Source organism: Oncorhynchus mykiss, chromosome 18 (genome assembly GCF_013265735.2).
Source record: "Oncorhynchus mykiss isolate Arlee chromosome 18, USDA_OmykA_1.1, whole genome shotgun sequence".
NCBI classification, from domain to species: Eukaryota; Metazoa; Chordata; class Actinopteri; order Salmoniformes; family Salmonidae; genus Oncorhynchus; species Oncorhynchus mykiss.
The window spans coordinates 33,980,946-33,999,312 of record NC_048582.1 but is presented as its reverse complement, the minus strand read 5'-3'; the positions used below and the strand labels follow the sequence as shown (position 1 = coordinate 33,999,312).

At 40.1% G+C, this 18,367-nt stretch overlaps 1 protein-coding gene across 1 annotated transcript in view; it reads right to left on the bottom strand.

The window, feature by feature from the left end:
• LOC110496055 (zinc finger protein ZFPM2-like) overlaps positions 1 to 18,367 on the bottom strand; it is a 121,279-nt gene that overhangs the window by 60,648 nt on the left and 42,264 nt on the right. The window contains exon 4 of the mRNA XM_036952532.1: positions 13,631 to 13,755. Coding sequence (XP_036808427.1) covers positions 13,631 to 13,755 — 125 coding nt within the window. The remainder of the gene's footprint in view (positions 1 to 13,630; positions 13,756 to 18,367) is intronic.

Genomic DNA, 18,367 nt, shown 5'->3' with positions numbered 1-18,367 from the left:
TTAGTGCGAGGTCTAAGGGTTTAATATGTATAATTTCTGCCCTCTGAAATAAAATTTGATTATATACAGTTGTCAGAAGTTTACATACACTTAGGTTGGAGTCATTAAAACTCGTTTTTCATCCACTCCACAAATTTCTTGTTAATAACATACTATAGTTTTGGCAAGTCGGTTAGGAAATCTACTTTGTGCATGACACAAGTAATTTTTCCAACAATTGTTTACAGACAGATTATTTCACTGTATCACAGTTCCAGTGGGTCAGAAGTTTACATACACTAAATTGAATGTGCCTTTAAACATCTTGGAAAATTCCAGAAAATTATGTCATGGCTTTAGAAGCTTCTGATAGGCTAATTAACATAATTTGAGTCAATTGAAGGTGTACCTGTGGATGTATTTCAAGGCCTACCTTCAAACTCGGTGCCTCTTTGCTTGACATCATGGGAAAATCTAAAGATTTCAGCCAAGACCTCAGGAAAAAAATGGTAGGCCTCCGCAAGTCTGGTTCATCCTTGAAGGTACCACGTTCATCTGTACAAACAATGGTACGCGAGTATAAGCACCATGGGACCACGCAGCTGTCATACGCTCAGGAAGGAGATGCGTTCTGTCTCCTAGAGATGAACGTACTTTGATGTGAAAGTGCAAATCAATCCCAGAACAACAGCAAAGGATCTCGTGAAGATGCTGGAGGAAACAGGTACAAAAGCATCTATATCCACAGTAATGCAAATCCTATAACGACATAACCTGAAAGGCCGCTCAGCAAGGAAGAAGACACTGCTCCTAAACCTCCATAAAAACCAGACTACGGTTTGCAACTGCACATGGGGACAAAGATCGTACTTTTTGGAAAAACGTCCTCTGGTCTGATGAAACAAAAATAGAACTGTTTTGGCCATAATGACCATCCTTATGGTTGGATGAAGAAGGGGGAGGCTTGCAAGCCAAAATTCACCATCCCAACCGTGAAGCACGGGGGTGGCAGCATCAAGTTGTGGGGGTGCCTCGCTGCAGGAGGGACTGGCGCACTTCACAAAATGGATGGCATCATGAGGTAGGGGAATTATGTGGATATATTGAAGCAATATCTCAAGACATCAGTCAGGAAGTTAAAGCTTGGTTGCAAATGGATCTTCCAAATGGACAATGACCCCAAGCATAATTCCAAAGCTGTGGCAAAATGGCTTAAGGACAACAAAGTCAAGGTATTGGAGTGGCTATCACAAAGCCCTGACCTTAATCCTATAGAAAATTTGTGGGCAGAACTGAAATATTCTGTGCGAGTAAGGAGGCCTACAAACCTGACTCAGCTACACTAGCTCAGTCAGGAGGAATGGGCCAAAATTCACCCAATTTATTGTGGGAAGCTTGTGGAAGGCTACCCGAAATGTTTGACCCAAGTTAAACAGTTTAAAGGCAATGCTACCAAATACTAATTAAGTGTATGTAAACTTCTGACCCACGGGAATGTGATGAAAAAAATAAAAGCTGAAATAAATCATTCTCTCTACTATTATTCTGACATTTCACATTCTTAAAATAAAGTGGTGATCCTAACTGACCTAAAACAGGGAATTGTTACGTGAATTGTTAAAAACTGAGTTTAAATGTAGTTGGCTAAGGTGTATGTAAACTTCTGACTTCAACTGTAAATAGGCCCGTTTTAATTTAGCTCGGTGTAGGCAAGGCCATAAGCAAATAGGTAAGCTGGGATATGACTAAAGAGTTAATCGGGGTGATTTGTCCACAAATCATGGTATCAATATATTATCTATTTTTGATAAGTTTGTAATAAAATGTGAGAATTTCTTTCTTTCAGGATATGAATACTTTACCATCAGACCATTTTATTGGTAAACTACCCCGCCCCCCAAAAATTGTAATCCAATACGTAATATAGTAAACTTTTCATAATTTGGTTATAATCCAGATTAGAAAAGGTATCTAGATCTAAATTATGGAGGGATTTAAATTGTGGATTTAAAAGAAAACATGAATCATCATCGTACAATGACACCTTTTTTTAAGCCCTAGATTTCTAGCCCTTTGATATTATTGTTGGATCTGATTTTAATAGCTAACATTTTGATGGCCATAGTAAATAGATATGCCGATAGTGGATAACCTTGGTTTGTTCCTTCTGACAGTTTAATACTTAATGATAAGTAGCCATTATTTACTATTTTACACCTAGGGTTATTATACATAACTATAAGAGATTCTCCAAAATTGAAATATTCCAGTCGTACTTCCCAGATTTTTCATAGTGTTCTATTGTTTCCAGTACTTGTCCTATATTATCTCCAATGTATCGTCCATGTAAAAAAAACTCTCTGATTAGTATGAATAATATCTGACAATCCCTTTTTAATTCTATGCACTATGCATTTTGCTCATTTTTTTTGCATCACAACACTGAATTGTAAGGGGCCTCCAACTGTTAAAATGGACTGGATCTTTATAATTACCACTTGGGTCCTGTTTCAGTAATAATGAAATCAGACCTTATTATTGAGTATCTGATTATCTACCATTTTTATAGGAGTGGTTAAAACATGCTAATTAAGGGTAGTCTGAGTACATAACAAATGTTTGGTGTCAAAACTGGTATGTCATACAGCCCTTTCCCAGACTTAAAGGCTTTAATTGTATATAGAAGTTCCTCCTCTGTATGTTGGCTTTCACATGAGTATTTCTGTACAGCTGTTCATTTTACATTATTAATAGAAAAAAATTCCATACAATTAACTTCGATTAATGGAGATGGAGGAGACTGAAATGAAAACATATGCTTAAAGTACTTTGCTTCCTCTTCCAAAATCTATTTTGGTGAATCATGGGTGACTCCATCATTTGTAACAAGTTTCAGTAAATTATTTTTGGTAGCATTTAAAAGATGAAAAAAGATTTTGGTGCATTTTTCCCCATATTTCATCCAGTTTGCTTTATTTTTTATAATATATTACACTCAATCTTTCTTAAATAAGTTACTCCATTTCTTTTAGTTTTTCCTCTAACGCATTCTGTGCCTCTAAAACGGCATTGTTCGGTTAACGGCTTGTAATTAAGCATTTCATGGTGACAAATACAATTTGTTTTGATATTGGTACAGCTTTTATTGGTATCTATCTGTACTGCTTTTCCATCTATTTTTTGTTAATATGCCAAGAAGGCCAGTATCGAGGAGTCGCCTCTTCACTGTTGATGTTGAGACTGGTGTTTTGCTGGTACTATTTAATGAAGCTGCCAGTTGAGGACTTGTGAGGCATCTGTGTCTCAAACTAGACCCTCTAATGTACTTGTCCTCTTGCACAGTTGTGCACCGGGGCCTCCCACTCCTCTTTCTATTCTGGTTAGAGATAGTTTGTGCTGTTCTGTGAAGGGAGTAGTACACAGCATTGTACCAGATCTTCAGTTTCTTGGAAATTTCTCAAATGGGATAGCCTTCATTTCTCAGAACAAGATTAGACTGACGCATTTCAGAAGAAAGTTATTTATTTCTGGCCATTTTGAGCCTGTAATCGAACACACAAATGCTGACGCTCCAGATATTCAACTAGTCTAAAGAAGGCCAGTTTTATTACTTTTTTAGTCAGGACAACAGTTTTCAGCTGTGCTAACATAATTCTAAAAGGGGTTTCTAATGATCAATTAGCCTTTTAAAATTATAAACTTGGATTAGCTAACACAACATGCCATTGGAACACAGGAGTGATGGTTGCTGATAATGGGCCTATGTATGCCTATGTAGATATTCTGTAAAAAATCTGCCGTTTCCAGCTACAATAGTCATTTACAACATTAACAATGTCTACACTATATTTCTTAGCAATTTGATGTTATTTAATGAACAAAAAAAATGTGCTTTTCTTTCAAAAACAAGGACATTTCTAAGTCACCCCAAACTTTTGCGTATATTTTGTCATAAAAAGTCTGTTATAAATTATTCTGTCCTGGTTAAAAAATATGTTGTCATCCAATGGGCTTTGATTAAATTTGCAATATCCTCACCCACATGGAAGTTCTGTAAGAGTAATGTATATGACAATTATTTGATGGTCTGACCGCATTCTGTCTCCTATCAACACTTTTTAAACTTTTGGTGCCAGCGAGAATGACATGTTTATCTCACTCGGTCAGGATATTTAAGCCTCCATATACCAGTAGTTCCAATATATCCATGATATTCATTCAGAATGACATGTTTATCTCACTCGGTCGGGATATTTAAGCCTCCATATTTCCAGTAGTTCCAATATATCCATGATATTCATTCAGAATGGCATGTTTATCTCACTCGGTCAGGATATTTAAGCCTCCATATACCAGTAGTTCCAATATATCCATTATATTCTTTCAGAATGACATGTTTATCTCACTCGGTCAGGATATTTAAGCCTCCATATGCCAGTAGTTCCAATATATCCATGATATTCGGGGTTTCCTTAAGTGCATAAGGGTGATGGTTTGTAGTGTGATTTCCTTCAAGCTCCATTGAGGTATTTAAAACCATATTATAATCTCCCACCATAATAATATAGTTTTGTATTACTTGTTGTAGGCTTGATAAGTTACAGTATTATATATATTTTCAAAGAATAGTGGATCATCATTATTTGGACCGTATAGATTAATGAGAGAAATCTGTTTATGGGCCAATAACATATTTTAAAGAATCATCTACCTTGCAGAATCTGTTTGAACAACTTGCACATTCAGATCAAAATTATTGCTACTTAATATCATCACCCTTTTTGGGCTTCTTTTCCCTTTTCCCATGGGAGAAGTATATTTAGACCCCCCCAGGCCTTGTTCCACACAACTTCATCTAAAATAGTGGAATGAGTGTCCTGTCGACAATAGGTACTATATTCCTTCTCTTTTAGCCAGGGAATTACGGATTTATCTTCTAAGCCAGTGGTTCCCAAACTTTTTATAGTCCCGTACCCCTTCAAACATTCAACCTTCAGCTGCGTACCTCTTCCAGAACCAGGGTCAGCGCACTCTCAAATGTTGTTTGTTGACATCATTGTAAGCCTGCCACACACAAATTATACCCGGCTCACGGGAAGTGACAAAGAGCTCTTATAGGACCAGGGCACAAATAATAATATAATAATAACAATCAATCATTTGGCTCTTTATTTAACCATCTTACATTTGAAAACTGTGAATAACTCACGACAGGTTAATGAGAAGGGTGTGCTTGAAAGGATGCACATAACTCTGCAATGTTGGGTTGTATTAGAGAGAGTCTCAGTCTTAAATCATTTCCCACACACAATCTGTGCCTGTATTTAGTTTTCATGCTAGTGAGGGCCGAGAATCCACTCTCACATAGGTATGTGGTTGCAAAGGGCATCAGTGTCTTAATAGCGCAATTTGCCAAGGCAGGATACTCTGAGCACAGCCCAATCCAGAAATCTTGCAGTGGCTTCTGATTAAATTCAATTTTCACAGACCCGCTTGTTGCAATTTAGATGAGGCTCTCTTGTTCAGATATCGATCGGTAAGTGGACTGGAGGCAGGGCATGATATCGGTAAGTGGACTGGAGGCAGGGCATGAAAGGGATAATGAATCCAGTTGTTTGTGTCGTCCGTTTCGGGAAAGTACTTGCATGATTGAGCACCCAACTCACTCAGGTGTTTGCTATTTCACATTTGACATTGTCCGTAAGCTTGAGTTTATTTGCACACAAAAAATCATACAATGATGGAAAGACCTGTGTGTTGTCCTTGTTAATGCAGACATTTTTTTCTCTCATTTTGTCTGTCATAGTTGAAGTGTACCTATGAGGAAAATTACAGGCCTCTCTCATCTTTTTAAGTGGGAGAACTTGCACAATTGGTGGCTGACTAAATACTTTTTTGCCCCACTGTACATCTTTTACAGTTAGGAGAGATGTCGTTTTCATTCTATGGAGTCTCAAAGGAGTGTATAAAATTTAATTTTTACATTAGTAGAGGAGGAGTATACCCTGTTGCAAACCTCCGTCCATAACTCATCACTGATAGTCAGACCAAGGTCCTTTTCCCAGATTATTTTCAAAGGAGTAAAGGAGGAGCCTCCTTTCTTAGAAAGGAGTCTATAGATATAAGATATTTTGCCATTAATGGATTGTGCTGTGACAAGAAGGGTTTCAACTTCATTCAACTGAGTTCTACACCTCCTCTTGGTAGTAAATGAGGAAATGACATGTCTAATTTGAATTTAAATGGGATCATGGCAAATTGAATTCACTGCAGAGCTCTTGAAAGGATTTTAGTGTAGTGTTTTTCTGATGAAATAGGTCTGAAAAGGTCCTGATTCCTAGAGTATGCCAAAGATTAAAGTTGGCATCCTTCAGGACTTTTGGCAAGTCTGGGTTGCCTACTACGGGCGAGTGGGAACATATTTGGGAGGAAATGCCCAGGTATTTCTTACAGTCCCTCCACGCTAGTAAGGTGCTGTAAATCACAAAGGTTTTGGCTATGTTGCCCACTTCACTAAAGTTATTAATGAATATAATTGAGCTTAGTGGCAATGAACCACAGGATTGGGCTTCTATCTGAATCCACGTTGACTCTTGTCTGTTTGTGATCCATGTTAGCATGTTGCGGATTTGGGCAGACCAGTAGTACAATTGAAGGGAGGGAAGGGCAAGACCACCCTTAGATTCAGGTTTCGATAGAGTGGAGAACTTGATCCTAGGTTTTTATTGCCCCATATAAATTTGGTGATGCTTTGGTTAGTTGTTTTGAAAAAGGAAACTGGGAGATAGCATGGGAGCATCTGAAATAAATAGTTCAGTCTAGGGAGGATGTTCATATGGATGACATTCATTCTTCCTACTAAGCTAATTGGGAGGGAGATCCAGGTTTGGAGATCGTTCTTGATTCGATCCAGGAGTGGAAGATAGTTTTCCTTGAAAAGGCTATTCAGATCTAGTGTTATGAAGATCCCAAGGTATTGAAACCCCTGTCTCTTCCATTGGAATGGACATAGTGTCTTCATAGAGCTGGTGAGTGTAAGATTGAGAGGGCAGACAGTGGATTTGTTAAAATATATCTTATAACCTGAAAACTTGCCATACTGAGCAATTGTGTCTAAAATGGGAGGGAGGGATTTCTCAGGGTTGGATATGTAGAGCAAGACATCATCCGTGTAAAGGGAAATCTTGTGCTGCAGGCTGCCTGCAGAAACACCCGTAATACTTGGATTGCTCCTTATCAACTCTGCCAGCGGCTCCGCCCCCAACAAGTAGAGCAGGGGGGACAGTGAGCACCCTTGTCTTGTGCTCCGTCCCAAAGGGAATCTGTCAGAATTCAGTCCGTTAGTAGTCACCATGGCATTTGGATGAGATTATAGTGATTTGATCCATTTAATACATTTTGGGCCCATATTGAACTTTTCTAAGACTGAGAACAGAAAGCTCCGCTCCATTCTGTCAAACGCCTTCTCAGCATCCAGTGAAGCCAGCAGGACAGTGGTCTTCTGTGCGTTTACTTGATCAATAATATCAAAAAGACGGCGAATGTTATCAGAAGAGTATCTGTCTCTAATAAATCCAGTTTGGTCTGATTTTATTATTTTGAGAAGAAGAGTGTTTAGTCTTTTGGTGAGCAATTTGGCAATTATTTTGTAGTCGAAATCCAACAAGCTTATGGGCCGGAAGGACGAGCAGGATAGAAGGTCCTTGTCTTTTTTGAGCAACATTGTAATGCGAGCTGTGTGCATTGAGTCTGGGAGAACTCCGCTTTTGCAAAAATCATCCAGCATTGGCATGAAAATAGGTTAGCCAAAAAGGTTTGTAGAACTCTCTGGGGAATCCATCTGGGCCTGGGGACTTACTAGTTGGCATGGAGGTAATTGCGTCCAGGATCTCCTCAGGAGTGAAGGGGGAGTTGAGATCTTCTTGGTCGGTCTCTGAGATTGAGTGAGATTGAGATTGAGTGAGATTCCCTCTAGGAAGGAGTGGAGTTCTGCCTCCGTGTGTTTTCTCTCAGAGGTATATAGTTTGCAGTAAAAATCATGAAAAGTTAAATGGATATTTTTTGGGTCATATGTGACCTCGTCCTCTGCTGTTTGGATAGCCATGATTGTACGCTCTGACTGCTCTTTTTTAAATTGCTAAGCAAGCAATCTACTCGGCCTATTGCTATACTCATGGTATTTCTGTTTAGTAAAGAAAACATTTTTTTTTTATCTCCCGAGTATAGTCCAAATTCAGTTTGGCTTTGGCTGCTTTAAGTTGACTCCAGGAGGTGCTGTCTGGGGATTGTTTATGTACTCTTTCACAGCATTCTAGCTCCCTCTCAAGATCTAGCCTGTGTGCTTCCATTGCTTTTTTCTTAGAGGAAGCATATGCAATTAGATTACCTCTTAGTGTGGCTTTGGCAGCGTCCCACATTGTGGCCTGAGAAACATGAGAAACTTTGTTGTCTTGTGTGTAGTTGTCTATACATGTAGTTACCAATGTATGGAACGCTTCATTTGATAACATGGAGGTGTTGAATGTCCAGCTCTTTGACCTTGGGATGTTTTTGCAGAGGTCAAAGCGGAGGTGGACAAAGGCGTGATCTGAAAGTGCTATGGGTCCGATTGTACACGTGGCTGAATTTATGAAACTCTTTGGGATAAAATGTAATCTATACGGGAGTAGGTGTTATGGACATTAGAGTAGTATGTATAGTCCATAGATTCGCCATTAGTCTCTCTCCAGATATCTATCAGTCCCATCTCTTTAGTAAGAGAGTTCAACATCTTTGCAGATCTAGGATTTGTGGTGGGGACTTGAGATGATTTGTCTAGTGTTGGGTTAAGGGTACAATTAAAATCTCCGGCCACCACTCCAAAGGAAGCACAATGCTCATTGAACAGGGTTATCATTTTTTACATGAAAGCAGGAGTATCTGTGTTAGGGGCGAATATGTTTAAGATAGTAATTGGTTGTCCATACAGTGACCCAGTTCCGGATCAGATATGTTTTTGTCAGTTATGAATGGAACATTCTTATGGATAAGTATGGCTGTACCTCTACTGTTTGATTTGAAAGATGAGAAATACACCTGTCCCACCCAAGCTCTGTGGAATTTGGCATGTTCGGCATCACAGAGGTGTGTCTCTTGTAATAGCGCAACGTCTGCTTTTTCCTTTTTTTAGAGCACATAGTATCTTTTTCCGTTTTATTGCATGACCTAGACCATGGCAGTTCCATGTCAATAGATTTAAGGTGCTAGTCATCGTCATCGAACAGTAATCGAACTTTAGTGCAAGTCATCTCTGGGTAAAGGTGGATAATAGTTACAGCTGCGTTCACATAAAAGGAAAATAAATGATGTACATAAAATAATAATCTCTGAACACCCCAGCCGAGTTCCCAAACAACTCAACATTCCCGTTGGATCTATTATCCCCCCGCTCAGTCTCATAACTGGAACAGCTAGCAACGCACAATGTCTCCCCCTCCCCACCAAAGAAATGCCTCATCCTCTCCGCCCCGCATTGAGTAAGTGACCACGTAGTCCCCGTCCAGACCACATTAAAAGAGGGAGAAAATCAAATCAATAGCCCAGCCTACATATACCTCCCCCAAGGGACATAGGGAACCACAAGTAATAATAGCAACACAAAAAAAGGGGAAATAAAAGAAGGCCGAAACGTTAGTAGGCCTAGGTTAGGCTGTTGAGCCTATCCCTCTCAGCTAAAGGAAAACAAATATAGATTAGATGGCTATAATGACATTTAGCGGGGCGGGTGGGTCTTTGGATATCGGCTATATGTTGTCTTACCCCCTTTAGTAATAGCATTAATCGCATTTAGTCATTGGTCCGTTTCTCAATGACCAGGATTGTCTTTCAAAAAACGTTTTGCCTCTTCGGGAGTTTTGAAGTGTCGCAGGGCCCCTTGGTGAAGAATCCTGAGCTCGTTTGGGTATTTGAATCCCCTAAAGATGCCTCGGTCAATGGAGTATTTCTTCACCTCGTCAAACTCTCGGCGCTTTCGGCGTATTCCAGCTGACAGGTCCTGGTGTAAAGTGAGCTTGACGTTTCCCACTGTAATGGTGATGATTTTCGCCGCCTGTAGGACTCGTTCCTTGTCGGTGAATCTCAGGAAACGTATGGTGATTGGGCGCGGTGGATGTCTGGCTGCTGGTGGGGGCCTCAGTGCTCGGTGAGCTCTCTCGAGTTCTATGGGCCTGTCGGTGGACAGGTGGAGCCACTCGGGCAGTTTGTCTTGCAGGTATCAGTGGCATGTTTCCCTCTTCTTTTTCGCTGGGACATTTAAAAAATCACACAGTGCCACCACAGAACCGAAGCAGATTAACTGCCAAAAGCATTTCCAACGCCCTCACCTCAATTGCGTTGTATACAGCAATTAAGCAAATTAAAATAAAGTAATTGAAACAAATATATATATAAAGAAAATTGGATATCTTAATTTATTTCCACAATTAACAAATTATATGCGTAATAATGTAGGCACTTCCTACAAAGGATTATTACCCATAACCAGGATTGTTACCCATAACCAGGATTGTTACCTCTAACCAGGATTGTTATCTATAACCAGGATTGTTACATATAACCAGGATTGTTACCTCTAACCAGGATTGTTATCTATAACCAGGATTGTTACCTCTAACCAGGATTGTTACCTCTAACCTGGATTGTTACATATAACCAGGATTGATACCCATAACCAGGGTTGTTACCCATAACCAGGATTGTTACCCATAACCAGGATTGTTACCTATAACCAGGATTGTTACCCATAACCAGGATTGTTACTTGTAACCAGGATTGTTACCTATAACCAGGATTGTTACCCATAACCAGGATTGTTACCTATAATCAGGATTGGTACTTCTAACCAGGATTGTTATCTATAACCACAATTGTTACCCATAACCAGGATTGTTACCTATAACCAGGATTGGCATTGCAAAAATCACATTTTCGGCAAGCAAACAATTATTGTGATCCATCCTGTATTGTCCCTAACATCATCACCCCATAGCAACAGATGTACACACACACACACACACTCCCCACCCTTTCCCCACAAACAACCACAAGCTCAGTTGTTCCATCTCCGAGCCCAACTCAAGAGAAGACTTGAGGTGTGAATGCATATGTAGTTGTAGCTGTTTGAGCAGGCATGCAAAATTGAGAAAGAATATGGAGATTTGATTAACCAATTTCAAATCCTAGCTGATGGAGTTCAAATACACCCCCCTACCCTGAAACACACACACGCTGGTCCCCAGTTGTGACCATTTTCCCAAACATCTCTGTGCAGTCAGACCTTTTGATTATTTTGTGCCACCAGGGTCACAATAAGTTTCCCCATCTCTGATTGTCGTAGTGTGACCCCCCTCTCCATGGGTTACAGCAGCTAGTGTTGCCAGCACTTCCATTACCTGGGTGGGGGCACATCACCGGAAGTTCATCAAGGTTCTCATTAGCAGCTTTGAGAAATTCCTTATACGTTATGCTCACCCATCTAGGGGCTTTGGCTTCGTTGGACCAACCCTGTCAGGCAGGCTCAGACTCTTGAGGGGGCAGTGCTGCTTTAGTGGGTTTCTGGTCTTTCTGTCTTGGCTGCGTATAGGCTACTTGCAGTAGGCCTATAAAACAGATAAGGAATTCTCCTGAGTGTGTGGGTCACTCAGGTGGGTGTATAGGGTGAGGGACTGTTCCATCATGATAGGACAATAAATACCTAAACTATATTTAGAATTTCCTTTAAAATGTTTATCCCATATCTGCACAAAATTGAATATTTCTCTCTGTCACAACTCCTGCTCGCAGACACACACACATGGGCTCTGGCATTTGCAACCATTTTCCTTTTTCACTCACTTAACTCCACACTTTTCCAAACACAAAAACACACACCCCACCTTCCATCACATATACACTCGCACATACCCACATACGGTGCCTTCTATGCCCTCTGTTTGCTGTGTTTTTATCCCTACCATGTTGATTCCTACCTAATTTCTGGCTTTTAGTACTTTTGTGTTTCAGTTCCTTATATATGAAGATGTATTATTTAATAATTATCCTTTCTTCTAATGCTGTTTTAAAAAAAAAATCTATTTATAAATACTAAGAATAGAATGTTGAATAATTATTATTTTTACAACATTCCCTATCTTGAATGGTATAGTGTATTTGTAGTTTGTTTTTGTATCAATTGTTGTATATGACTGTTTTTCAGTTGTTGTTTTTTTTACAATCCCGACCATGGATAATATTGGGTGTTCCATTATTTGAATCCTCTATGGAAACTTTGCATTATTTAGAATAGCCATGGAGAAGTGATTGGTGTCTCGGAAAAGTTGATTATCAGTGTACAGTTTATTGACTACGAGAGCTACACGTTTCCCTTCAAGTCTATTCACCTTGAAGAATGGGTACAGAACTTTGCTTCATTCTGAAAGTTCCTCCAGAACTGATCATTCATTCTTATTTTCATGCCAGCGAGTCTTTTGCCCAGGCTTTTAACCATTATTTTATGTTTAAAGAATGCAAATTTGGCAACGATTGGGCACTCATATCGCTGTCCAAAACGGGGTACTTGTTCGAGTTTGATTTTGTCGACAGTATCGCCTGGGATCTGTAGGGCTTTAAAAAGGAATTATTTCAACACACTTTCAGGATCTTCACCCAATACCAGATATTCTTGCATGGATCGAGTCTGTATTCCAAGTAAGGCTTCTCTCAGAAACATGCTCTCCTCTTTATGTTCTTTAATGTCCGTTTCAATAGTATTGACCTTTATTAAGATTGTTGGTTTCTTTCTACATTGTCACAGCTTTTTCATGACTCATTTCGAGGCTCGCCTTCGTCGCTTTCTGACAAGTTCAAGTACGCCCAACTTATAATTTATTGATTTTAGCAGGTTGGTTTCAACTCTTACCGTACCGGGTGGTGAAAAGCATAAATCATTGGTGTCTGTCGAGGAATCTCGTAGTTTTCTCTTGGAGTTTGATTCTCTGTTTTTTCCGTTTCCTCTCCAACATGCTTTGGCCTTGACTGTGTTCGTAATATGTATCAATAAACTTCTCTAGCCTTTTTGGTGAGTTATTATCCAGCTTGAATGCTATTGCCCACAAGTACATAGATCAGTATAGTACTACTATTTAGTCAGTTTTAGATATTGAATATTGCAATTTCTCATGAGGCTTTTTGCACCGCCATCTTCAGTCCACCATCTCTGTCCCTCTAGTGTCACAGTATTACTTTAGTCACCTGTGTAATGATCATGCTGTTTAATCAGCTTCTTGATATGCCACCCCCTCCATCCCAGGTGGATTGATTATCTTGGCAAAGGAGAAATGCTCACTAACAGGGATGTAAACAAATTTGTGCACAACATTTTTGAGAAATAAGCTTTTTGTGCGTATGTAACATTTCTGGGATCTTTTATTTCAGCTCCTGAAACATGGGACCAACACTTTAGATTTTGCATTTATATTTCTGTTCAGTATAGTTTGTGAAAATATGGAAATGTTTCATGTCATTGGGAAGATCTTTACAATATGCATTGTATATTTGGACCCATCCAAATACAGTTATCATATCGCTCATATCACATCTCCAGAACATAAACGGTGTTCATTATTGAGTAGCCTACCATGTAACTTCCTGCTGTGGTCATTTCGATCTTCCCCTCGAAAGGACCCCATGTGATGCCCACAGGAAGTGCCTGGCGAGAACGTGTCTGCCACTCTGTACCGTCATAGAGAATCTCCAGCTCTCCTATAAAACAGAGCACAATCTGTATTTAGATTATTTATTAACATTCAATCATGGCTCAGCTTGAGTTCAAAATTCTTTAATAAAAACGTTTTTTTTTACTCCATATTATCTTAATGAGGCACCACACCACTGCAGTAGCATTTTCAGTCAGAGAGTCCTAGTACATGATAGTCTTCGGTACACTCTTAGAACAAAAGGTACTATCTAGAACCTTAAAGGGTTCTTCAGCTGTCCCCATGAGAGAACCTTTTGAAGAACCCTTTTTGGTTCTAGGTAGTACCTTTTGGTTTCAATGTAGAAGCCTTTCTACAGTTATTCTACCGGGAACACAGGTAGAGAACATTTAGCTAGAGAACATTTATCACAAGGTCCCTTCAGTGTATTTCAGAATGACTTCCTTCCTCATCATACTGAACACCACCACCACTATCAACATCATCACTGAGCCCCTCTTCCCTCTGCAGTCAATTAACAGATCATAAACTTCACTAAAGCGACTCTCCCATAGCTTCGATCCTTGATGACCTAGTTGTCTCCTTGATTAGGCTTTAGCCCCAGCAGTGTGACAGCCAACAGATAGAGTGGATTAAGCCTCTTTGTCCATCCCGTTTTGATGTGAATAGTGGAGGAGAGTGTTGGGAGTTGAGAAGGAATTTCAAATACCTGAGGGCTATTGGCTACCGGCAAGCGGATTATCTTTTCTAGTCCTATTCTTAACCATGATCTTGGAGTTGATAGTTTCTCCCGTCTTTTTTCGTTGGACTCTTTGATGAAGTCTAAACTCTGACCCGAAAGAGCATTGGATATTATTGACAATTTCAATTTATTTTGGGAACATCCTCAGCTCTTAAAAGGGGACAGGTTGCACCCAAACAGGAGAGGAACTAGGATGCTGACTGCTAATATCGAAGAGGTACTACAAATGACGGGATATCAGTCATTGCCCGCAACAGGTACAGTGCCTTGCGAATGTATTCGGCCCCCTTGAACTTTGCGACCTCTTGCCACATTTCAGGCTTCAAACATAAAGATATAAAACTGTATTTTTTTGTGAAGAATCAACAACAAGTGGGACACAATCATGAAGTGGAACGACATTTTTTGGATATTTCAAACTTTTTTAGCAAATCAAAAACTGAAAAATTGGGCGTGCAAAATTATTCAGCCCCCTTAAGTTAATACTTTGTAGCGCCACCTTTTGCTGCGATTACAGCTGTAAGTCGCTTGGGGTATGTCTCTATCAGTTTTGCACATCGAGAGACTGACATTTTTTCCCATTCCTCCTTGCAAAACAGCTCGAGCTCAGTGAGGTTGGATGGAGAGCATTTGTGAACAGCAGTTTTCAGTTCTTTCCACAGATTCTCGATTAGATTCAGGTCTGGACTTTGACTTGGCCATTCTAACACCTGGATATGTTTATTTTTGAACCATTCCATTGTAGATTTTGCTTTATGTTTTGGATCATTGTCTTGTTGGAAGACAAATCTCCGTCCCAGTCTCAGGTCATTTGCAGACTCCATCAGGTTTTCTTCCAGAATGGTCCTGTATTTGGCTCCATCCATCTTCCCATCAATTTTAACCATCTTCCCTGTCCCTGCTGAAGAAAAGCAGGCCCAAACCATGATGCTGCCACCACCATGTTTGACAGTGGGGATGGTGTGTTCAGCTGTGTTGCTTTTACGCCAAACATAACGTTTTGCATTGTTGCCAAAAAGTTCCATTTTGGTTTCATCTGACCAGAGCACCTTCTTCCACATGTTTGGTGTGTCTCCCAGGTGGCTTGTGGCAAACTTTAAACAACACTTTTTATGGATATCATTAAGAAATGGCTTTCTTCTTGCCACTCTTCCATAAAGGCCAGATTTGTGCAATATACGACTGATTGTTGTCCTATGGACAGAGTCTCCCACCTCAGCTGTAGATCTCTGCAGTTCATCCAGAGTGATCATGGGCCTCTTGGCTGCATCTCTGATCAGTCCTCTCCTTGTATGAGCTGAAAGTTTAGAGGGACGGCCAGGTCTTGGTAGATTTGCAGTGGTCTGATACTCCTTCCATTTCAATATTATCGCTTGCACAGTGCTCCTTGGGATGTTTAAAGCTTGGGAAATCTTTTTGTATCCAAATCCGGCTTTAAACTTCTTCACAACAGTATCTCGGACCTGCCTGGTGTGTTCCTTGTTCTTCATGATGCTCTCTGCGCTTTTAACGGACCTCTGAGACTATCACAGTGCAGGTGCATTTATACGGAGACTTGATTACACACAGGTGGATTGTATTTATCATCATTAGTCATTTAGGTCAACATTGGATCATTCAGAGATCCTCACTGAACTTCTGGAGAACTTCTGAAGGGGCTGAATAATTTTGCACGCCCAATTTTTCAGTTTTTGATTTGTTAAAAAAGTTTGAAATTTCCAATAAATGTCATTCCACTTCATGATTGTGTCCCACTTGTTGTTGATTCTTCACAAAAAAATACAGTTTTATATCTTTATGTTTGAAGCCTGACATGTGGCAAAAGGTCGCAAAGTTCAAGGGGGCCGAATACTTTCGCAAGGCACTGTAACCCTCATTGACTCTTGTTTTAATCCACGTCCTAATTCTAAGGCATAGGCCTAATGGTTCAGTTCTAGGCAATATTGTACTGTATCTATTCCAATTCAAGCCTACCACATGAGATGTTCTAATATTTTCTAAATGTACTAAACATGGCATGTACATATTTGAAACTCCCTCTGATCTGAAATCCCACACCTGCGGCATTGGACTAATTCACGTAAATGCCAGAAATTGTATTTGGAAAATCTATTTTATTGTAACTCTGGCTTCTCAAACGAAGGTGGACATGGTTATAACTGAACCTCGGCTAAAGAAGTCTACGCCAGACTCTGATTTGTCTCTGATTGATTATAATGTTTTTAGATCTGACAGAGTTGGCAGAGGAGGGGGTGTCGCCATATACATAAAGAGCAAATTAAATGTTTCTGTATCCATTACACCCTCTGTCCCTAAGTAATTTGAATGTCTTGTCTTAAATGTGGCCCTTGGTAATAATGCCCATCTGATGCTAACGGTAATTTATCACCCTCCTTTGGCCTCCTTATGTGCCATTAACAAATTGTCTGACCTGCTGTCTAACTATGCTAAATCCGATTAATTAACAGTGGGTGGTTTTATTCTGGATTGGTTGAGGCCAGTATCTGATCGGCTGAAAGATATTTGTATTGAGCTAAATCTAACTCAGCTGATAACTACTCGCCTCAACTATAAAGACTCTCTTAAATATTAATCTAACACAGATATTATTCTAACACCAGTCTCAACGTCAACAATGAAGAGGCGACTCCGGGATGCTGGCCTTCTAGGCAGAGTTGCAAAGAAAAAGCCATATCTCAGACTGGACAATAAAAATAAAAGATTAAGATGGGGAAAATAACACAAACACTGGACAGAGGAACTCTGACTCTGCCATTTTGAGCCTGTAATCGAACCCACAAATGCTGATGCTCCAGATACTCAACTAGTCTAAAGAAGGCCAGTTTTATTACTTCTTTAATCAGGACAACAGTTTTCAGCTGTGCTAACATAATTGCAAAAGGGTTTTCTAATGATCAACTAGCCTTTCAAAATTATAAACTTGGATTAGCTAACACAACGTGCCATTGGAACACAGGAGTGATGGTTGCTGTTAATGGGCCTCTGTACGCCTATGTAGATATTTCATTAAAAATCAACCATTTCCAGCTACAATAGTCATTTGCAACATTAACAATGTCTACACTGTATTTCTGATCAATTTGATGTTATTTTAATGGACAAAAAATGTGCTTTCTTTCAAAAACAAGGACATTTCTAAGTGACCCCAAACTTTTGAATGGTAGTGTAATTATTCAGACCCAGGTGCATCCTGTTTCTATTGATCATCAGATGTTTCTACAACTTGACTGGAGTCCACCTAAATTCAATTGATTGGACATGATTTGGAAAGGCACACATATCTGTCTATAAAAGGTTCCACGGTGCATGTCAGAGCAAAAACCAAGCAATGAGGTCGACGGTATTGTCCGTAGATCTCAGCGACAGGATTGTGTCGAGGCACAGATCTGGGAAGGGTATCAAAACATTTCTGCAGCATTGCTGGTCCCCAAGAATACAGTGGCCATCATTCTGAAATGGAAGACGTTTGGAACCACCAAGACCCTTCTTAGAGTTGGCCGCCTGGCCAAACTGAGAAAGCGGGAGAAAAGGGTCTTGGTCAGGGAGGTGACTAAGACCCGGTGGTCAAGGCCGATGGTCACTCTGACAGAGATCCAGAGTTCCTCTGTGAAGATGGGAGAACCTAGCAGAAGGACAACCATCTCTGCAGCACTCCACCAATCAGGCCTTTATGGTAGAGTGGCCAGACGGAAGCCACTCCTCAGTAAAACGCACATGAAAGCCCGCTTGAAGTTTGCCAAAAGGCACCTAAAGGACTCTCAGAACATGAGAACCAAGATTATCTGGTCTGATGAAACCAAGATTGAACTCTTTGGCCTGAATGCCAAGCATCACGTCTGAAGGAAACCTGGCAGCATCCCTACGGTGAAGCATGATGATGGCAGTATCATGCTGT